General features: G+C 36.5%; 3 protein-coding genes across 4 annotated transcripts; 1 reads left to right on the top strand and 2 right to left on the bottom strand.

Moving 5' to 3' along the window:
* Positions 1 to 2308: 2308 nt before the first annotated feature.
* Positions 2309 to 5737, bottom strand: LOC114531455 (serine/threonine-protein kinase Kist-like). Of its 2 annotated transcripts, XR_003687849.1 has the most exons (3): positions 5408 to 5737; positions 3543 to 4660; positions 2309 to 2380 (listed from the first exon to the last, which is right to left on the bottom strand). XR_003687849.1 is itself a non-coding variant. In XM_028553066.1 (2 exons), exons 1-2 carry the CDS (start codon positions 5712 to 5714, stop codon positions 4008 to 4010), a joined length of 960 nt encoding a protein of 319 aa, XP_028408867.1. In that variant the 5' UTR covers positions 5715 to 5737; the 3' UTR covers positions 3395 to 4007. The 2 variants fall into 2 exon arrangements, 1 of the variants encoding a protein (XP_028408867.1); XM_028553066.1 differs by lacking the exon at positions 2309 to 2380 and having other exon boundaries at positions 3395 to 4660.
* A 2081-nt stretch (positions 5738 to 7818) lies between these two features.
* LOC114531458 (apoptosis regulator BAX-like) lies at positions 7819 to 13285 on the bottom strand. Its single transcript, XM_028553068.1, has 4 exons — positions 13155 to 13285; positions 11088 to 11302; positions 9378 to 9656; positions 7819 to 8202 (listed from the first exon to the last, which is right to left on the bottom strand). The coding sequence occupies exons 2-4, from the start codon at positions 11280 to 11282 to the stop codon at positions 8089 to 8091; spliced, it is 588 nt and encodes a 195-aa protein (XP_028408869.1). The 5' UTR covers positions 11283 to 11302; positions 13155 to 13285; the 3' UTR covers positions 7819 to 8088.
* A 3322-nt stretch (positions 13286 to 16607) lies between these two features.
* On the top strand, positions 16608 to 22562 carry LOC114531453 (vicilin-like seed storage protein At2g18540). The gene is made up of 10 exons (XM_028553064.1): positions 16608 to 16817; positions 16899 to 16930; positions 19016 to 19151; positions 19539 to 19569; positions 19955 to 20039; positions 20155 to 20199; positions 20906 to 20966; positions 21275 to 21510; positions 21691 to 21903; positions 22292 to 22562. The coding sequence occupies exons 1-10, from the start codon at positions 16811 to 16813 to the stop codon at positions 22517 to 22519; spliced, it is 1074 nt and encodes a 357-aa protein (XP_028408865.1). The 5' UTR covers positions 16608 to 16810; the 3' UTR covers positions 22520 to 22562.
* Positions 22563 to 23350: the final 788 nt, after the last annotated feature.

A 23350-nucleotide genomic window follows, 5' to 3' on the forward strand; every position in this document is an offset into this window, starting at 1 on the left:
AAGTTAATTGAATAATTTATGTCACAGTTTTTAATTAAGGCCCGTGCTGCAATACTTCAAAAACGGGGCATATGTTAAGGCCATCAGATTCGTACCCTGGAGTATGTGAACGTATGAACACAGGTACAAACATGACGGTTTAAATTCCATCCTGCACAATATGCATGAAGATTGTGGCATAGGCCCTCTTTTGCATCCGTCAGAATGATAATTGCATACAACTTATCGTGTAGTCTAAAATTAATAGGCCTTTATAAAAGCTGTCTGTGGAAGAAAAAAGAATAAGGGCCGGCAATCACCACTGATTTTCCACAAAACAAGAATTTTCCCTTGGTTTCCTTGGTATAGTGGTATTAATACTAATATTTGGCAAATATTAAAGACGTGCGATTTGATATATTGGATAAATAATATTAGTTATTCATATGTTTTGCAAAGTGAATAACGTTAAAAAATCATTCGACAGGTGAAAATCATTTTTTGAAGAAAAGGCTAAAATGACTGGTTTAGTGGTTTTTAAAAGTATAGGTAGAAGATATATAAAACTACTCTTCTGTCATCATTGGAAGTGAACAAGTGATATAACTACCACCAAACGTAGGCCCATTTACAATGCAATCAAAATAAAAATAAAAGATATATAATCCCTTACCAGCTGATAGTTTTAGCACATATAGAATTTAAGTTATTCCGAAAAATGATAGCATAATACAAAATTTATTCTGTATATTTCGAATCAAGATCGATTCATCTTCAGCAGAATGGTTTAAAAGATATATAGCTTTGACATTTACCGTTTTCGAGATCTATAGGCGCAGCTTTTGCATTCGGAACAAATTAAGCTGCCGGTAAATATAATACAAATATTTCTTTATAACATTCTGCTTACAACCTTTATTAAACAGAAAAATACAAAACAAATTTATTCGTTAAAAGAATTCATGTTTTGATAATTAATTTTGTTCTTTTGTTTGTGGAGATAAATCTATGCGCGTTTGACCATACAGTTTAAGGGCTCGGTTACATGAGCCCGGTTACCCAAGATTCAACGAGGCATGAGATGATTTTGAGATATTGACATGAGCAGATAACATGATCCTGGCAGTCGTATAATCCCCACAACAATAGCATGTACTTGTTTGGTTACATAAAGATTTATTTCAATACCTCAAATTCCCCTCACGCTTCGTTGAATCTCGGGTAACCGAGCTCATGTAAACAGCCCCTAACAGATGAAACACGTACATGTGTCTGGGTAGGTATAACAAAAGCTCACCGCATGTTTTTGGGTACGTACCCGACTGAAGATGTAAGATATTCAAAAGGCATTTTGTGTCATCTCAGACCGAAAATTTAGGTAGCATCTTTCGTGTCATTTTGATAATTTTTCAAACAAACATACTTTCTTGATATCCATTAAAACTGCTGCTTGTACCCCTTCTCCCCCCCACTGCACTTGATAGCTTCCACGGCGGTAAAGACTATTTGACATGTCAATGTTTTCAATATAATACAGAATTTTCAACCATGATGCAATTTCACAGGCGTTTATAGTGTCAGATAGCTACCTGTGTAATTCTTCCCATTTCCTTCATATCCAGTAAGACAGGTGCAGTGGTACCATTCGTATTATATCATACAATTCGCATTTGTGTGACACTCATTGCAACATGCATTGGAACTTGGAACATCCGTGAATGTCTAGAATAATGAATAATTATAAGGAACCATTTTTTCTTTCTATTATTTTCATTTATTTTTGTTACTATAATTTTGTGAGACTGCAGCAAGCTCAAGCTAGTTGGGAGTATGAAATCTCATTTAGCAAAACCTGTGTAGTTCTTCCTGCATATCAAAATGAACAGGTGCAGCTGAACGAACAATTGTTTGTACATATTTCGTTTTTGTCACACTAGTTGATACATTAGAACATTCGTCCATGTCTAAAATTGTGAGTTAGTCAGAAACGCAAATATAAACGATAAAAAGCTTGACATATATCAATAATGCATGGTCGCCAAAAAACCCCGATTGTTTACCTGTGCAGTTCGTTCCGTTTCCTGAATATCCAGAGAGACACGTGCAGTTGTATGAACCATTAATTCGTAGTGTTGCCACTTGCATTTGTGTGACTTTACTTTGGCAGATACATTTGAACATTCGTTAATGTCTAAAATTGTAAATATTTCAGAAAGTACAAGCATATATCTTAACCATGAAAAGTTCATCAATTGCTGCTAACCCAATTTTTTACCAGAACAATTCTTTCCGTTTCCTGAATACCCAGTGATACACGTGCAGTTGTATGAACCATTCGTATTAATACAACTTGCATTTGTGTGACATACTTTGGCAGATACATACAAACATTCGTCAATGTCTAAAATTGTAAGTAATTAAGTAATTAAAAATTACCTTCTTGTATTTGGATTATTAACCAGCCATGCAAAGCATACTCATGACATAACCATGACCGCGCAGCGTTAGAACTCCCCTCCCTCTATTTTTACGAATGCACGTAAAAAAGTTTTCGAACCAAAGCACGCGCTATAGTACCATAACTGATTTGACCTTTATGCTAGATGAGGTTGGTATTTCGATATATATCGGCTTAATTCCATTGCCTATTCTATTTATTCATCTGCCAAAGTAGGAAACTTTGAATTCGAAGGGTCCAGTCATGAAATTCGCACATCGGTGGCAATGTTTTAATTAAAATGCTTTTCTCCCTAGTGTGCGACAATTGCGCCTGCCATAATAATTAATATATATTAATCATTATCATTAATTATGAATTATTAACCATATGGTTCAACATGCGTAGAGTCTAATTAAGAATGTTTATCCATGATCAGTGGGGGTTAATGTTGCTTCGTAAATATTGCATGGTAATTTGTCCAAAATTACTTTGTGTTTTATTCCAAATGCTCTGCCGAAGTAAGAAATTTTTCAGGGTCCAGAAGTGTTTACATCCTGACATAAACACGTTGAACTGGCAAGTCCGCTTTTACATGAAAAGGCGATCCCGAATAGATATTATACATTAATATCTAAGACACCTAGGCTATGGGACATCCTGACGGGGAACAGTATTGTTAACAATGTTGTTGAACCTTGTTGAATCATCAATCTTGTTGCAATCACGATGCAATGTTGTTGTAACAAGTTGCAACAACATTGTTAACAATACTGTTCACAGGGTGCAGCACAACATTATTCACTAGCTCCTGTTTTTAACAACTTGCATCATTTTTACGCGTGTAGGCAAAGCCAATCAGAACGCCTAAATTTATAATACTTCATATAAAATTATAAATATTGTACTTTTTATAAAAATTTATGCATTCTGATTGGGTTACTGAAAATGTCAAAAAACTTGCAGATTGGTCTAAAACGAAATTTCCCCTTGTTATAGAGCACTGTTAGGGAAGTTAGGGGCGTCCTCCCGCAAGAAAATTTTGAAATTTTAGAGTGCAGAAAATGCGATCCCCCGCGTTTTATGGGTGAGATTTTTGCAATATCGAATATATATATTGCATTACCTGAACTATAAATAACCCAAAACATTTTTTGAAAGAGAACTAAATATTTCCAAGGCTGCCTTGATGACTAGGTGTAATCTGATAGTTGTGATTGACTGTTGCGGCACGAAAGTTTATTTTTCGGTGCTAGTATGACATGATTAATATCTATGTTTGACCTAAACAGTTGTAAACAATTTTCGTTGTTTTATGTAATTTCCATTCTCAAAACAAAAGACACATCTGTTCGCCGTTTTCCATACAAAACGTTACCGTATTTCAAATTTTAGTCAGACCGTCTTTTTGATGCCCCATACACATTTTGAGACCGACTTTTAAGACATATTTGGTAAAAGATGGGGTGGGGGTGTCACACCTCCCCACACCCTAAAATGTGTGCTTCTGCTTTAATATTTCCGGGCAATATTCACACAACAGTCAATAATGTCTTCCATCACAGGCTTAAACATCTTACAAATAATTTCTCTAATAGAAACGATTCTCCCTAAAGTGCTGCAGTGGAAGGAAAGTGGCAACGACAAATTTATTATCAAAATATCTTCCTGTCAATAAATGTTGCGCTTCACAGCAATCCTCAGCCTTTTGATATTCAACATAAACATTATATCCATCGCTATTCACTTTGCTTGTTTTTACTAACACAACTTCACCAAATCGCTCACATTCTTCACGGATATCCAATAAAATATCTTCAATGACTTCGGATTTTGTTTCATTAAACATATTAAGAAGACGGAGAACCCTTGTTGGAAGTAATAGCAAATCTGTTATGCTTGCATCTGGAGAGGGGCTTGTCAACAAAAAAGGATGATTGAGAACGTAGGCTGGAGATAAACGATTGTAAGAGTGGCATTGTAAAAATCCAGAAATGATATGTGTTAAAATATTCCTTTCGTGAATAGGAAGTTCATTTCTTATCGATGTTATAATTTCTGTTGATTTTAATGCATGGACACAGGGAGAACATTTTAATTCACAATTTGTGCATAATCTAGGAAGTTGAGATGCATGTTCATTACTATATAAAGGTTGACCAGTGGTAACATAAACAAGCACACATCCAATAGACCAAATATCCACTGACGAATCAAGATCCTGCTCATTGCTGACAGTAGCACCTGAAATATCAAAAGCATTTTTATTGTAGTACTCACAATATATTTCTTAATCTCTCTTAAGCATTTATTAACTTGTGCAGCTATGACCCGATTTGCATAAACTTATAAACACTGAACTTTAAACATTGAGAGAAAATAACTATAACTACAGACCATTTCTATTAACCATGTTGAGGCAGAACAAGTTTGATACTTTATGGCATGATTAAATATCATAAAACAGATTCTACCATTGGCATTTGCTAGTTTTTTTGTAATATACTTATCCATAATGGTACAGTGTATAAGTACTTTATTTGAACTTATTTTAAGATGATAAGTTGCTGGCAAGGAAGCTGATGGTCTTGGTAGCATTCCAGTCTGGGTACTTCTACAGAAGTTCTACTTTAAGTATTCATATGCCATTTTCTGCACATACTACCTCCGATAAAAAAGTATAGGGCTACATGGAGGCTTGCAATGAAAATACACATTCACATGCAGGGTTTCTACAACTTATTTTCATATGGTTGTCCTCATACGGGGCATTATAGTATGGACAAAAAAGGGAAAGGAAAAATTTTTGAAAATAATTACTGCATAATATATCCTATCAACACAAATCCCTGCCTCCCTTGTGGTTGCTGATTGCAAGCAAATTTCCTTGCATTGCAAAAACCCTTGTTTTTGAGCATGGAGGAAACAAATGTGGACATCATTGCCCAGCACTAAGTTGAAATCAACCTAGTACAACAATAAAGTACATACCTTTCATCACCTTGTTCCACTCTACAACTTCTGGTGCCTGATACCCCATACTTTGCAAAGGTTGTTGAACTCTATTTGAGAGCCTTAATTTGAAGCTGACACTAAAGTCAATCAACTGAAAACATTCTGTGTTCATATTCCACAAAATATTACTTGGTTTAATATCACCATGTACTATACCCATTTCCTCTAAAAACATAGCAGCAGAGAGCAAATCATGAATAATTTTCTTGACCAGAAATAATGAGAATCTTGTTGACTGATGCTTGATTAGTAGGTCTTTCAAACTACAGCCTAGGAGATCCATGAGGATGCACCTTCCTCCGGATGAAATGAAGCTATCAACGTAGCTCACAATATAGGACGACAAATTTGATTTTTGGTATGACTTGCATAGCGATAATATTTCGACTTCATTTTGAAACGCGAATTCAAATCTCTTGCATGGTTTGTAAATTTTTAGTGCTAGATTTTGTCCACTTTTGTTAAGGATTTGAAAGCATTTTGAAAATGTACCTTCACCACATGACCTAACTAAAGACCATTCTTCACCCAAGTACGTAATTTGACTGGGAACCATTTGTTCATCCGTTATTTTATAACTCATGATCGCCAAGAAAGTAACAGAGACTAAAGCCTAATTTTCACAATCAAATTTCAATTTTGGCGGCCATATTGAATTTCACAGCGCAGAGACCTGGGTGCTAGTCAACTAGTCACCATCACTGGTCACCATGGCTTCCGTCAAACCATTGCCCCATAGAGGAAAAAGCCACGCATCCTGGTAATTCCAAACTGGCCAACTGGTCAACCCTGGTATCCACTCATTGTACCACTTCTAATACAACCCCCTCTGATTCGCCGACAATCATGGACACTCATTCAACTTGCAGCAACTTCCAGCTGCCCCAGCAGAATCACATCCCTTGCAAAAAGTTAGAACTGAAAATATGTCATGTATCTGGCAACAACTCACCACAATAGGTGTGTCACAAAAATCCACTGAAATCGGTATGGCATCTTGGAGGAAAGGGACCAAGTCTCAATACCAAACATTCATAAACAAATGGAGCCAATTTTGTAGTACTTCAAGTTGTGAATTTTTTGACCGTCCGACCACTAAAATTGTGGACTTTCCCACAGATCTCTATCATTCCGGTTTGTCTTACTCCGCTATCAATTTTGCACGCAGTGCCTTCTGTGCAAACAATAATACGATCCCCTTTGGTCAACACCCTCTGGTAAAACGGTTCATGGAGGGTATTTTCGAACCGAGACCTTCCTTCCCGCGATAGAAATGTATTTGGGACGTGAATAATGTTTTTCATTATTTTAGAAAGAAACTAATGGTAAACACGGCCTAATTTAACTAATTGATAAATGACTATTGTGATTATTCACACCGATTGTAAATATTCACACCAATTGTAAATATTCATACCAATTGTAAACATGCACACCTATTGTGATTATTCTCACCAATTGTAAATATTCACATCAATTGTAAATATTCACACCTATTGTGATTATTCAGACCAATTGTAAATATTCACACCTATTGTGGTGAGTTGTTGCCTGTTACATGACATATTTTCAGTTAACTTTTTGGCAAGTGGGTGTAATCTGCCATTCCAAATTCAAGTACAAATAATTAAGACACCTTTGTATTATAAATATAGTTGAATAGAATTATATATAATAAGGGTTGCCTATTCATTATGTTGTGTTTGTTATTTTCTAACAAAAAACCTGACAGTGACTTCATTGTTCACTGTGAAATCTCGTACAACTCTGACACGACCCTAGCTGACGACGTAGTAGAATTTAAAAATTAAACGAGATTTTTTAGTAAATCTCCAACAAGGAAAATTCGTCGGTTCTGAGGTATACAGCTGGAAAGAGCATTCCAAAATTAGTGTTGAAAATACCAGAAATATCGTCGCGTGAGTTTGCAAACTTTTCGAACTTCGAAAAGTGGCAACGCTTTTTCGAACGTAAAACTAATTTATACCAAATTTGTCAACTTCACACGCTGATATTTTTAATACTTTACAATATTTCGCCACCAAACTTTCCAATTTCACTAATTGAGGGATGTTCGTCCCAGTTGTATATCTCAGTTGATAATGTTAGTTCATTGTTGATAATGTTAGTTGATAATGATAATTCATTCCGCCTTCTCCCTTATCAATTAACGAATCTCCAGCTCATAAATTGTTATATAATTATGAGTAATTGCTAGAGTTTAAACAATCGAAATAAAAAGCGTTGCTGCTATAAGCAGCTAATAAGTAAGGAGAATAATTCTACCCGCGATCAGGCTGGGTCCCTACCCACCATTCTTTTTATAAAATTTCGGCAGCAAAAAAAAACGATGTTATGGTAACGTGAACAATAGACAGTGCACTATGTGAAGGAGTTGTGAATAAAAACTAATAATTTTCAAAAAGTCGAGTTCAAATTGACAACAATGAAGATACTGACAGCTACAGTTTCATCAAGTAGTATTTCAATCGCTTAGTGAAAGCGGGCTGTGGTTAAATTATTGCACGCACTCATGCATCATGTTCGACTCGGTTCATATCAATGTTAAGTAAATTGAAAGTAGATTTGATCACAACGACCACATGCGGAAACTTAGTCCGTGGTAGTTTTCTACCACATTATTATAAGCAATCGCATCACTTTCGACCAAGGACCATCATGAAAACTGCAATGCCAGCAAGAGCAACACCAACTACTTGATACGTGGATGCTTGTCGTGCTGTTTCCATGACATGGTCTGTGATGGCTCTCTAGGTATATAATAACACACAAATCAGCACACTGTCGAATATATTGACTGTTACTTGACAAGATTATTTCACGACAGAATTTTTTACTATTTATTTGATAGATATATTATTTTAGGAACCTACAGTATCTATATGAGCCAATTGAAATAAAAGCAATGAAATCAGGATTAAGGACTGCTTATATATTCAGAACGGACTATTTTAGCTGTTGTTGCGATCTTAAACGTAATCTCCCTATTCAGTGCCTCAATTATGAATCGTTTTAATTTCATATAGTAATTGTAGTAAGTTTTACTCCACGGCTATAGCTTATTTTACAAGGCACAAAGCAATGATATGATGGAAGAAGCTACATGCAAGACGCCACCTAAGACTAAGACTATATGCACATAATTGACAACAATGTAAAACTACAATACACCAATGCAAGGTGTCATGTTGAATAATTGCGCAGCATCTCGTTGCTGATACAGGAGGTGAAAGTATGTAATCTATCCTAAACAACGAGGATAACCGTGAAACGTCATTAAGTTGACGTCGTATGTAGATCCATTTCACTTCTGATGGATGTTTTATAGTCTATTGTTGTTTTATAACCATCGACGACAGAAGTGAATAGGAGCCGACAAAATTGGATCGTGTGAATTAAAAGACCGCATAACAATGAACTATGTTGGGAGTACGTTAAAGAATAATGTTCTGAAAGATCAAGTCATTAATGTTGTCCCACTGTAGCTTGTAAATCCAACAATCCAATAGTCTACCTACGTTGTTCCAAAGTCGATAAGCGGACATTTTAAACCGTGTTAATTCAATGAGCCTAGGGTGGGACATACTGGTACAGAACTAAGCTTTCAGCTAGATTTTCGTTGAATAGAGCAGCACTTGCTCTGAAAGGCCAGAAATTCCACAGCCTAAGTCAACGACGAAACCCCAATTTTGTCACCGATTGTAGATATATAAAGGCTCATAGTGACGGCTTTAGTTACATCATTTATTAATTTGTAAAGATCAGACTCAGTGAAAGCCCTGGCAGAAGTTCGAGCATTATTAGTTAATAATTAGGGAAAAAAACATTCAGGATTTAAACACGATATGAAACAAAATTGAAAACAAGCATCCAAAGCTCGATTTTCACCAAAAACTTGTAATCAAAGAACGATAATAAAACTTACCCATCCCCCTTGTTGCGCAATCCAATTGACCAATCGTTCCTTGACGAATCTAACGACCCAATCAACGACAAGCTTGAGCAACGGAACCTGACTGATGACAGACGAAGCCAATTTAAAGCCAAAGTACAGCAATGTCACTATACGTCCCCAGTTGTACACACCATCAGCGAATATTTTATTTGCTACGTCCGCAAATGTATCGAATGCGGTCTGCGGCGTGACTTTTATTTGGCCAATAAGGTTGTTAAGTTCGAGATTGTTTTCTAAATCATCGCCAACCTTAAAATTACAAGAATAAGTCATAAGTCAGACTGTTTTAATAAACTAGGGATCCAAGGATAGTGCACTAGGAAGTTTCCATGCCCTCTAATGCATGTAAGCAACCACATGTTTGTCCTCAAAGTACGTGAGCCGCGATATTGTCATTATTACATAATTTTGGTTGCTCATGGAAAGCGGGCGCTATTTTCTCAGATTATTATTACAGGGTTCGGCAAGAAACACCATGTATCCCCTCTTCGTGAAACAACTGTGACTACATGAACTACATGTATATGATGGCAACAATTTATCCGTCATTTCAAAAGAATAGCCAAAATAGTTTCGCTGTAATAAATAATGTAAATAAACCGTGCATATTACGTCTACGATGTGGCACGTAAATCGACACAAAGCAATATTATCAATACTGTATACCGCTAAAATGATTTGATTACTGCACAAAATGTCCGTTTTGTATAGCATCAATTAAGTACTGTATGCAGAATATCAGGTATCGACATAATATATATTCAGGTAAGAAATCTTTCAATACATAAACAATACAGCGTCGTTTCTTCCTAACCTCTTAGGTCTATTTATGGAATATACCCCCCCCCCCGGAAAGTTTACAGTATGACTGACTGACTCGCCTGAATTTTCGCCACTCCTCACAATACTGCAAAGTTTCAAAGAAACTCAAAGTTTCAAAGAAACTCAAAGTTTCAAAGAAACTTTGCACTAAAAATAGGGAGATTAAGGTTTTGGAGGATCAGCACAAATGTTTATCTGCCAATCATTTGCATGGTGTGACCTTTTGCATAATAGACGAACTTACGATCTAGGTGACACGAAAAAAAAACCACAGCTAAAAACCGCATACCAAAATTAGTGTAATTGCCAAGTTTCGCGGCAAAATCTCAAGTAGTACGGAAAATATAGCCATGCGAATTTGGAGTACGGAGAATAGCCATGCCAAAATCATATTTACAATAGTGATTAGGTCAATTAGTACAGTAAATAATAGAAAAATGTAATATAGTACTGGTCAAATAATTTATTTGAATTTTCAGATTAAGGTTCGTATCTGTAGTGCACTTACTGAGGATGAGCTGGAAAACTGTGATCATGTTAGACCTTCATCATCAAATTTTGATGATCAAGTCATCACATTGTTTTTTTGACAATCAATGTTTCTGATTGGCTAGTGTGGCGAGTCAGTCAAGCAACAACATGCTTGCTTTGCTGCAAACCACAAAACTACGTGACATTGCAGACATTTCATGAAGGTTCAAGTGTCTATCTTTCAATTAAAAATCAATTCCCAAGTGTTACACAACTAGAAACTGTACAGTACTTCAGCTATAGAAGAACATCAGTGCTGGTAGTGTTTAATAAATGGTTGGGTGCCTAAACTACAGTAGTTGATAAACAATCTTATAATTAATAAACCTGTCTTAAGCATGACGCCACTTCACCATTGACTGAAATGGCTCTCATTTCTTCTGGTACAACAAGTCCTTGTTCCCTAACTCTATCAGCAATGAAGAAGGTCACAATATCTGGTGTTTCAACCATAACTTCATCTGTACTTGTTTGTCTTTGTCGCTGTATCTGACGCTGCGTCCCTGAGTCGGGAGGAGCCATAGTTGCTTTCAGTTGATTATCTGCAATGGTAATTTATAGCTTTAGCTCTTTGTTTGGCCTCGTTTTTTGCTAACTTAATTTAAATAAAACAAAAGTGTTAACATCTTGTATCAGAAATTAATGAGCAGTTACTGTATGTTGTTATAATATTATACATGTAAAATGGACAATTTATAGGCTTCAATAAAAATTAGGATGACAATTAAGGAAGATGGCATTCAGATCTGATATTGCTAACAAGCACCACATATGTATCAGTCATATAACCATTGTTTGGGACTGGTTGCTACAGGCAATTAGGCAACCAATTACACCAGATTGAGTCAAATCTTGGAGTTATACATAATCAATTATTTCATTTGAAAATTGGTTGTCAACCAAATAAGTTGACAAATGTTTTTGAGGCTTTTTTGTGTCTATTTTAGTAGTTGCTGCACCACATTCAAATGAAAGTGATAGAGCAGAAGGACTGCAATTTTGTTTTTAGCCTTTACAAATTCGCATTTATGGAACCATGTCGAGGTATTTACAATGATTTCAGTTCCTCACTCTCTGACTGATATATTTCTGTCTAAATAAAAAGCATTGCATTGCAGGCACAGGGTTTTTTAGTTCTCCAGCTTGTAACAAGATTTACCCACCAAATCCAATGGTATACATGTATAACCCAGCCATGACAACAAATTTAAATATGGAGGTTTATAGTCCTGAGCAGTTGTTAAGACTAATCACATTACAAGTCACAAACAATACCAACAACTAAAACTACAAAACTAAATACAAAGCAATATATTGTGTGCAGGGGCAAGATGTCTCAGTCCTGAGCATGTAACATTATTTACCCAATGTACGTTATAAATACCTACTGTAAGTTAATTATAAAGAAAGTTCTTGCACACATTCATGAATTTACTAGTACACTAGCTAGTCAAACAATGATTGATCAGTTTGTTAAAAAATTACCATGGACTTTGAGACAAATACATCTGCTGATTGATGTTTGAGGCATGGTCAATATTGTATCAGATATTACTTTTAGGCAGTGTGTATATACATCATAATTTTACAGTTAGATTGGATTTTGTTAGAGGATCATACCATTCTAATTCGATTTTGGATGAGTATGTGTGAAATGGCATTTGGGCAAGCAACCTAATTTTAGTGAATATTGCCTCAATGAAAACAACTGTCATAATTAACTTTAAAATTAAGCTGAAATTGTATCTCTGTAAAAACTGTGATAAACTAAAATACTTCAAGTACAAAATGTTCAGTATATTACATGTCATAGACTATTTCAGCAACCAACATATAGGTTTTGCCTGGAAATAGCGAATTTGGCCCAATTGAGGGGGTAGTGAGCCTCAGTCCTACCTTGGATTATTAAAATTCACACAAAACTTGCAATAAGGAACTTTGTGCAGGAAATTTATTACAATATATCAATAATTTTAAGGAGTTAAGTGTTAAATTTTGGGGCGAATGTTTGTTCGTTCCTCCGGCCGTCAGGGCATGCCGGCACTTCCGATCACAGTATTTTAAAACCAAAAATGGCGGCGGAGAAATTCTGAACAGCTTGTCCTACTCGTTTGTGATGACCAAAATTAGGGTGGTGCGCTATATAGAGGGGGGAGGGGGTTCAAATATTGCGGCCAATTGTCCGCTATTTCTAGACGAAACTAGCGTTTGTCTACGGTTCCTAATGGGCAGTATTCTTGCAACTTCTGCTGAGGAAAATCTCACAGAATATATTGGTGATAAGATACACTGTAACACGAGACAAATAAAGTGACTCGTTGATAAAAGCAATATTTTAGCAGTCATATCAATCCATCTAAAGCATCAAACGAAAATAGAATACATATAGCTTACCTGGATATGTTATTCTCCTTCTTTAAAGTAATTTAAATGTTAAAAATTTGTAAAATATATAGCTCGACAAAAACATCTCTTTCTGGCTTTATTTTGGTTAGTAAAATGCTGATTAATACTGCGCGAGAACAATAATGATCGAACGTTCTGTGCTTCCACTAAGAAAGATAAAATTTTCATGCCAGCATGGGCTTCTTTCCGCCGCTGTAAAAGGGGGCATGGCGCAAGCGATACAGCACTGAATATCGACGGTAAAACGAAAAGGTTGTTTGAGGCCTTTGAGTTCCCAGTTAACGAGGAAAGGACGTATAACGTTGGACTTATTTCCGCGTAGTTGATTGCATTTGTCTACGATGTTGTTAAAAATTTCCGACCTTGTTATTGGAGATAGTCTCTGTGTTGCCTGTATTGTGTGTAAATTAGGTATTGTTTTGTTTTATTGTCTGGTGAACTTTGTAAAGTGACATGTCAAATTCCACTAATTGTTAGTGAACTCAATGGAATGATAACTACATAATAAAGTCCAGTCATTGGACGAAGCTGATCAGTTAAGGTGGTCCACTTCAGAAATAATTGACAATTATTGGATGAGGTTGAGTGTGATATCGAGAATTATCAAGCCGAAGTTTGCATTATTCGCTGAGGCGAATAACGCAAACTGAGGCTTGATAATTCTCGATATCATGCGAAAATCGAATTCAATATTATTGTTTTATTATGTATTTCCTTTTTAGAGAGGAAGCCTGCGCCATTATTGACAACAAACCAGCGGCAAAAAATTACGTCACCTACGGATAGTTTTCAATGTCGTGTAGGTGGCAAGACATTATATACTTAATGTATGCTCCCGAGGGAAATAGTGAGTTTTTTTTCCCAAGAGTCTGAATGTTTCCCGAGACGAAGTCGAGAAAAACATTGAGACTTGAGGGAAAACAAAACTCATTATTTCCCGAGATAGTGTACATTAAGTGTTTTGTTATATAGGAACAAAAACATTAAAAAAACCACTTTATTTTGTTATGGCAAGAAGCGGGCAACAATTATTTGTAGGTTTTTAGCTAATCACAATCGAGATTGCATTAGTAATGCATAATAATATGATTTATCCTGTTTTTAAATAATAAAAATACTTTAAGAACACGAGAATTAAGCGAACCTTTTTATTCACTTAGGGTTTTACCCTGAGTAAATAAAAGTGTTCGATTGGCCTATTCATTGAGTTGTTCGATCGTTTTATTGTAATATACTTTTCTAATTAGCGAACGAAAAATCCGGCTCATTTCTTTCACGCAAGAAAATTTAAGAAGTAATAAACCTAACTTGACAGGATTTTCAGGGCTTATTCTGAAATTTGTCCGTTCGGGATGAACTGAATGAATTGTATTTCGTTTAGCAAAAGCAAAATAGCGACGATTTTTGAGGGATAGATCGGGGAAGATTTAGCTTGCCAAACTTTTATTACCGCACCAATTTTAATTGTTCCGGTTCAGCACCCAGGCAACCATTGAAAGGTTAAAGAAATTCCATCGATCGTTACAGCGATACTCTGATTTGCTGTTTACAAGATTCCATCGTTGGCTGTGTCTAGTGTTCGTAACTATGGTAACTGGACATTGAGACAACTCTTTTTTTACTTAGAATAACCTGCCAGTGCCTACTGGCTAGTCTGGAAACAATAACATCATTCTGTTATCCAAAGTTAAGTAGTGGACCCCTTATATAATATATTTGGTGGGCCGTGCAGGCAAAACACACATGCAAAAAAATGGGAAGACAACCAAGGAGTGGTGAGACAATCTCAAAACCAGAGCCCGCGATCTACAGGGAGATCGCGGGCTCTGTTTAACTGTTTTCGAGACTGAGACTGGGAGTGAGAAAGTTTGAAAGCACAAATTTGCAAGATAATCACTTTTTAATTGAAGACAATTTTGAACTACAAACTCGTTTGCACAGTTGCACTAGATCATGAGCCAATACGCATCAACATCCAATCATCATCACTGTAAAAACGTCCAAAGTTTAAACTTGTTTTAACGTTCACGAAATTTGTGTTGAGCATAGGCGGCAGGTGAATGGTTTGAGCAGGTTTTTGCTGAGGTTGGTGTTGATTTGCTGGTGTAATTACTAATCGGAACTGTTTGCTTTAAAAAAGGTTAAGCCTCACTAAATAGTCAGGATTAATATTCTATTTTCAATAACTGTACCAAAGCGTTGTATTTAATTACACTTAGAAACAAAATCCGGCAGGCATAATTAATATTCTAATTTTAATTTCCAAATTCCACCAAGGAGTGCGTGTATTTTCATCAGGCATTGCCACGCATTCTCATTGTGCTGAAAATTCCCGCACGCGTGTCGGGAACTCAGACACGCGAGAATTTGGCTTCATGGGCCATGCCAGTGTAGTATTTTAATGGTCAAAACTATTACCCATGTTATTTTTAGTACCATGACCAAAGCGCTGTTTTTAGATGTAAAAAATTAGGATAAATATAATGAATAATTAATTAATTATGATTGCTCTTATAAGCTTACATAAGGTCATAAGATGGAGAATACATGAAAAATATATAAATAAGTGATAGTGTTCATATATATTCGGATTATCTATTTATTGGGCGAGTATCGGAATGATATTACAAATGATATTCATCAGATTTATAATTGGAAATTTATGGAACATTTCAGCGTTGGTAGCAAGACCATGTTATATTTACCATAGTTTTTATACCAAATTTCACAATTTTAGCATACGTAGTTATAAACATGAACAAAGCATTTCGGTAATACAAATATTTCAGTTAATCTTGCCTAAGCTGGTCGACAGAAAAAACGGGTAGAACGATAATTACATTACGAAGTATGTCTGTCGTTGTTGTACATCTGATAATTTCCTGAGCGCCAAGCTATCAGGATCAATTGCCACTGCCAGCTGATTCAAAAGTGGGCTAAATTTAGCATTTCCTGACTCAGAAATCATTTCACGGCTTTTCATATTGATAATGGCTATACTTATATGGTTCTTTTGTGGTATTTTAACATTGATTTCATGTAGTAATCCATAACAGGAATTATCTAGTCAAGTTTATTCAAACAGTTTGCTTGCGAGCGACAGACCATATCAACATGTTATGAAATACATTGTGAAATGAACCAATCAGTGAAGAGCTCTACGGATAAGCATTGTCTACAGGAGCATTGTGTTTGACGCCTAAACCAAACAACCAAAGAATATATGTTGCCAATTTTTCCATATTCTTGCACTAAAACTCTCAAATAAAATACCAAAATCGTTTTGTTTGTCGTAACACTGTTTGTCTGAAGTATTTTTTTGTGAATGTACATGCACGGGATTATATTATGGTAACAGAATCGATTGTAATGTTGTGCACCGCAGTAGGCGGTGCTAAACACATTGAGTTGAAAATTAAACAGTAATCTTCAATCCACAGCAGGATCTGAGGGGTTGGAACGTAAGCTATTTGTCATTTTTCTTGCTTGTAGTGCGAAGGTTGGGCCTGTCTTTTGCTGTTCGTCGTTAGCATCGCTAAGCAAGCCAGCGCTTCGTGTTTCAATCATTTCTGCGTTGACAAAGCAGTTACAGTTGCCTTAATAAAACACCACGTTAAGACATTTGACATTTAGACTGTTAAAAGATGAGTGGTAGGTTTAAATTTCGCGACTTTTATAGTATGAAGGAAATATTTTAATACCGTATATTGACATGTATTTCCTTGCTTGTAGATCGACGATCAAGACGTGGTGGCGACGATGATGTAAGTGTCATTTCACAAAATATTATTTTGGCGTAGAAAGAGCAGCTAGCTAGTATACGCCGATAACTGTGCATACACTTGTTGCAAATGGGACCACGCGATCAAGTTCATAACACCGAATGTCTGTAAAAATGCTGTTGCTCAGATCATCCTCGTGTATTGATCTTCTCGGTTTAAATATAGCCCCGATATTAGGTTATAGATATCAGACTACATTTCGTGACCGTAAAGTATTTTTGTATAACATTTGCTCAAGAAGCCACAACTGTAACTAAGGATATGGGACATACAAATCGATGTCACAGCATTCTGGAAAGCCTGGGATGATTTTCGCTAAAATCTCGTACAGTCAACATACAACCATACTATATGATGTTTTACATTCGAGGTTTCATATACAATGGGAATCGAATTTTGTAAAGATTTAACGCAATATTACCCTATTTCATGCAATAAAAAGGCTTTCGGTTTCGGCAACAGATTATTTGCATGTGCAAATTCATGCCCATATTTATATAGGACAACGTTTAACGCATGACCGACGGGCTACGGTTTTAAAGAAGTTGTGGTTTGTGTTTGGTTGAGCTTCGCGGTTTGGACGAACAGACCCGAACTCTTTTCAGCCAATAATCCACAACCCAACTGGTAACGGCTTGCTCACCAATGGTAGACATGTCTCCCCGTATTTATCCTTGTTATTACAATCAGTTTGGTGATACAATGTTTCTTTTTGGGTCACAATACTGCGATCCTTGTGTGAGGCTGTTTTCTCTTCTTTAGATATCGTTGCAAAAATAATGTAAACTTATATCATGTTATATTTGAACTTCGACCTAATACGCGAGGAGTGCCTCTTCACAACATAATCTATGCACAATGTTGCGAGGGCATGCGTACACCAGATTTACAAATCATATATTACTACACAAATGATGCTACTTGTATGTATCGTGTTTTTGTAACCAAGTGATGTTGTATCACTTGTATGCGTAATTATAGATCATTATGAGCTCTTTTAGAATAGTCTCTTCAATTTTATTGGCTTAAATACTGGAAGTAAATCCTGAAGAGACACCGACGCAGTGTTTATAAATGTAAATACCAGTTTTGAGATGTGATACATGATACCCTATGTTGTGAATAACCTAATGTAAACGTGTTTTCACTGGCTCAAGAAATGCGTTCATATTTGGTTGAAAACATTCGGGGACGGTTGTTCGAAAGGCTAAACGCGTAAACGTTGTTTAGGTGGATAAGCCGAAGTTTAAAATTACTTTCATACATCTTGTGAATGACTAAATTAGCATCTTAGCATTAAATATGTACTTCCATTGACAATTAAACTATTTATCGAAATATTTCAGCTCAGTTGTTCAATAAATAGATAATTTGGTTTTCCATTTTTAACTTATCCACCGTTTAAGCTAAACGCCTTTCGAACAACCGGCCCCTGGTCTTGAATTGAATGGTTGCAATTACATTATTGAACAAATGAAGTATTGTAGTATGTGGCCATATCGAATTGGTTACTGTTATAATACGTAGTTTATCTGCGAAGTAATGCTCTGAGACTGATTACATATTTGTACATATTAATTATATAAACGGTGTGTGCTGCGTATGTAATACGCATAGTAAGCAAATATAGTTCACGCGTGAAACGCTGATGTAACAAACGTACAAACAAGTTGTTGCAAGTCTGTTTACAAGCTGTCAACAAGTTGTGTTCGCAGCACGTTTAGGTCGTTGTGGCAAGTTTCAGACAGGCTGTTAGTAGGAAGTCCGATGTCATTATCCGTCTAGTTACAAGATTGTTCTGACAAGTCTGATACAGCTATAGTATAACAACGCAAGCTTTACGTGTCATGTACACGTTCGAATTCACATGCGGATTCAAAGCAACCAGAGCATTTCTTAAACCATGTTATATTTGTTTAAATTCTACGATTTCTTGCTCTCTTGTGCAGTGATAAAATGTTCTTAAAATAATCTCTAAAGTTTGGCAAGGCTTATCTCGGCATTGTCCTATTACCCTTCTTAACCTTGGATACATATCTTGAACCTAATCTTGCTCTACGTTAACAGGACGACTTGGCCAAACAACGTGAAAAACGTAGATTAGAACGTGAAGAACGGAGAAGCCAGCGTGAAGCTGAAGCTAATCAGGCGGATGCTGAACGGCAAAAAGCCAGAGAAGAAAGACGCAAGAAGAGAGAGTCTGGTAAGATCACACAGTCAAATAAACGAAACATTTTTCATAATATCGAAACTGCCGTATTCATAGCTTTATCCGTTATCTTGGCAAAAATGCAGGGGTATTCGAATTGTACCCGGTGGGGGGGGGGGGCTATTGGAGACCTTGCACATCAAAGTCCCGGTCAGGTGTACAGGAACGTTTGTTAACCTCAAGATCCGGGTATCATTTTAAATTTCTGAAAATAAAGTCTGGGGGCTGGAGACTAATTATAGTTTGGTGCGTTTTGGGATTTACATCCGTGGAAATATATTAATTCGTACATTTTGCTTCTTTGAGCATGATGAACTGCGAACGTCTTTTCTGTCGTATTATCTATAATACCTCTTACTAAAGCTCACCTTTTCCTTACAGGTGATGACGCGGGTTCTGCAAAATCACGCCGGTTAGTGGGACAGTTACTCCTGCATGATTACAAATTCTTCACTTAGATCGAAAAAAAACCCCTTATCGTATGAACCCACTCTACCAGATTTAAACTTAAGGCTTGATGGTAATGCAACGAGAACGTTAATCATTATCCATGGAAATCTTGTTTTGTGTATCAGAATCTAAACTTTAATTGATTCAACTTACAAATAAGAAATGTGAAAGGATAGTTCCACAAAATTTCAGAGCTTGGATCCGTGAATGTTGTGAATTAATTCTGTTTGCCTTCGAAATATCGTGAAAATTATTTCTTTTAACAGCATGAATAATTCTGGTACTGTGTCTAACAGGTAAAGAAAATTATTCATGCGTATATTTTTGTTCGTTATTATGGTGTTCAGCCAAGAAGAAGATGATAAAAAGGCGAAGCAAGAACAAGAACGAAGAAAAAAAGAGGAAGACGCAAGGAAACAACGGGAACAGGAGGTGATATACGTTTTGATTTACCTCACGTTTTTGAGCCTTCGACATCATTAAGTTTTAATTCAAACAAATTAAGATACAAGTTTTGTAAATAAAGTATTTTACCTGGTGTTGGCAGGAGGAAGAAGAAGAAGAAGAGGAAGGACAAGCTCCACCTGCCAAGGTACAGACATTCCATCGTCCACCATACCGATTGAGGTGTCGCGTGCTTGTTCGGATATAAAGAATGGAAGGTTTATTGTTACAAATGAGCTGCGTTAAACACTTTGCGAGACTGACTTATATCACTTTTACAATTACCTAACGATGCGCATATTCTAGGACAATCTAAAACTACAAGTAATGTGAAAGTGTGCTCTCTTTTATATTTCGAGACATGATAGCGCGTCCTTATAAATCTTGACCGCTGTAGGTAGGGACGCTACAAGAACGATAATTGGCAGGGAAGGGGGACAATATTCATATGTTCTTGTTCTGCAGTATTTATTTCTTTTGAAATCAAAATCGTTCTTGCGGCGCCCCTAGCCTCCGGATAGAAACACCTGCTTGGTGTAAGATTGCCAGGTAACCCAATACTTTACCAACTCAGCTTGAAGGTTGCGTCAAAGGACGTTTCTTTTGCAACATTTCAACTGGAAGAACCTGCTTCACGTCGTGGTTCATTGGGCTGCGGCTAAGCGTTTTTTAGGGGAGGAGAAATAATTTATTTAGCTATTATTGCATTCCAATCTTCGTCTTTTTCACCTATAAGACCAATGATTACTGGTTCAATGCAACAACAGTGAAAGTTCTTCTACACGCCTAATTGCTTAGGGTGGGACGCACCCAATTCATATTAACACCACCCAACAACTTTTTTAAATTTTCAGGGAGGTGATAAGACTGATGGTCCCAAAACTGCATTTGGAAAGATTGATGATGATCGAAAACGTAAGTTCATTTCATTAATATTGAATTAATTATCCCAAAATAGATAATTTCCTCAGGATGCAGGCACCCATTGTTGAAACGTTTTTAAAATAAATGCCATTAGAATTTTTCAGAAAATGTCTCTCTTTTATGTAGCTTTAAAAGATTTTAGAAACTAAGCTAAAATCACTCTTGAGTGCGTCTTTTTTCGAAACCATAATCAACCCAACCGATAACAACGCGGTTAATCTAAATTTCTCAAATGGAATATTTCACGTTTATATTATTCGTTTCTTATCGCTAATGTTATATTTTATTTTCATTTTCAGGTCGAATCATCGACTCTTTGATTGATCGTCTGTACGAACTCGCCGAGGAGAGGGATGCAAAGAACAAACCTGATGCAAAGACTGCTACATCCGGGGCATCAACTGCTGACATCAGCTCACTCGATCTCAAAGTGCGCTCATTGCGCACGCGCCTACGCAACGCCGAAAATGCTACGGAGAACTTAGCGAAACAGCAGAGAGATGTTGAAATGAAAATTAAAATGAATCATCAAGAGGTTAGTGCAAGGATACTATTGGAAACTGAGGTTTTTAAATTGACCGGAGTCTACCAAATGCATGCTACCGACTATAGTAATAGTAAATGTATGTTTATTGCAAACATCGGGATTAGAGCTACAAAACTACTAGCGGTCTAATTAGAAACAAACAGGATTGCAGTATTTTTTCAATTTTAGGTGGAACGACTTCGTAAAGAATATGGAGTCGCTGAAGCCGAGTATAACGAAGCCATTAAGAATGGTGCTGTTGTGCCCGAGGCGCCTAAACGCGGGCGAGGTGCGGGCGCTGGAAAAGGCGCAGGCTTCTTTGATGTGGTTAAGAAAGCGCAATCGTCTCTCTGGGAAGACAAGTTCCGTGCTTTCAAGGAAAAACAACGCGAATCTGCAGCGGTGAGTGTAATCAGTAACGAGCAAACTACGTTCTGGCTGAAGGGACTTGAACATTGGCATAGCGATTGAACAGATATCCAGACGATTCAGATCCCCGATATATAAACAAGCTGCACCATTGCTTTTCCGATTAGAGTAGTGCCCACTATAATTGTACGAAATGTTGTCGTGAGAACGTTTGCCGCTTGTCGCGAGAGTTCGTTTAAAAGTTTAAAAGTTCATATCAGAGTAATCCCCACGAAGTTAGGTCGATTGAGTCATATTGGGCCGTTGTACATCCAAGCAGGACAACACCTCTCTAAAAATTGTCCGTTTTAGTTTGCTAGTTATATTATGTTTTCAAAGTTTTAGCAGGAATAATGACATTTCTTTCCATATTATTTGTTAGAACCAACCAAATTGGGTTAATAACTTACGAAAGAGTGATAATATCATTGGAACAACTGTCATGAAGCGTGAGGATCCTGAAAAGAAGAAGGAAAAAGCAGCTTGGCAAAACCAACCAAAACTTCACAAAGCCGTCATTGATCCACGTGCCAAGAAGGAAGCAGAGCCCGCGGGCGCCAAGAAACCCGCATGGTCAGGTGTTTCCTTGAAAAAGGCCGAAAAGAAATAGACTGCAAACAAACGTTTTGATTTTGAAATCTTTTACTTTTAAAGTGATAAGCCATAACTTTGGTACAAGAATCTATGTACTTTGAATAATAAAAATGAGGAAAATATTTTGGCCATATATTTTTGTGGTTATTTTGTGACTGCAGATTCGTCTGTTGTCAACATTCTTATATAGGCTTCAACCAAGTTAATATCGAGGTACACTGGCCAACGTTATAATTTATATATAGGTAATCAACAGATCAACAGAATTCACATGCAGGATGTTTATCGCAGGAATTACATTTTTCTTGCCGATCGCCAAAGAGCACATTAATCCAGGCACTACAATATAAACCTACCGTGCACATTGAAAGCAAAATAACCAGACATGTTAGATGCAATTTCTTCATTTTGTTTTATTTTTGCTTTGATCCGCAGGTTGATTGTAATTGTGGTCTTCCTCTTGCTGCCTTATAACGTATTATGATTGAATATAATAAAGTGCAAAATTCATAATATATTTGATTGTTCAGGTAAAGGGGTTATGATACGTATGAACGTTCTCACGCTATGTCGAGACGAAATCTTTCGACACCATTAAAGGCGCAGTAAATAAATTGAAATATTCGTCCAAATATTTAAAAAAACACACATAAAAAATCAGCTTTTTCTGCTAGTGGTTAATTATTGGGTCTCATGTTAGTGGCTAATTATTGGATTTCATAAATCCAGTGGGGGTCATCTCGAAATCGAGACACAGTAAATTGGAGTAATTGTTCACTGTATGTGTTGACTTTGTGCTTCGTAGCAAAATTAAACTTTTTTTCTTTTGAATTTTCTAACCATTTTT

Source organism: Dendronephthya gigantea, unplaced genomic scaffold (genome assembly GCF_004324835.1).
Source record: "Dendronephthya gigantea isolate DGI-Jeju-01 unplaced genomic scaffold, DenGig_1.0 000072F, whole genome shotgun sequence".
In the NCBI taxonomy this organism is placed as follows: domain Eukaryota; kingdom Metazoa; phylum Cnidaria; class Anthozoa; order Malacalcyonacea; family Nephtheidae; genus Dendronephthya; species Dendronephthya gigantea.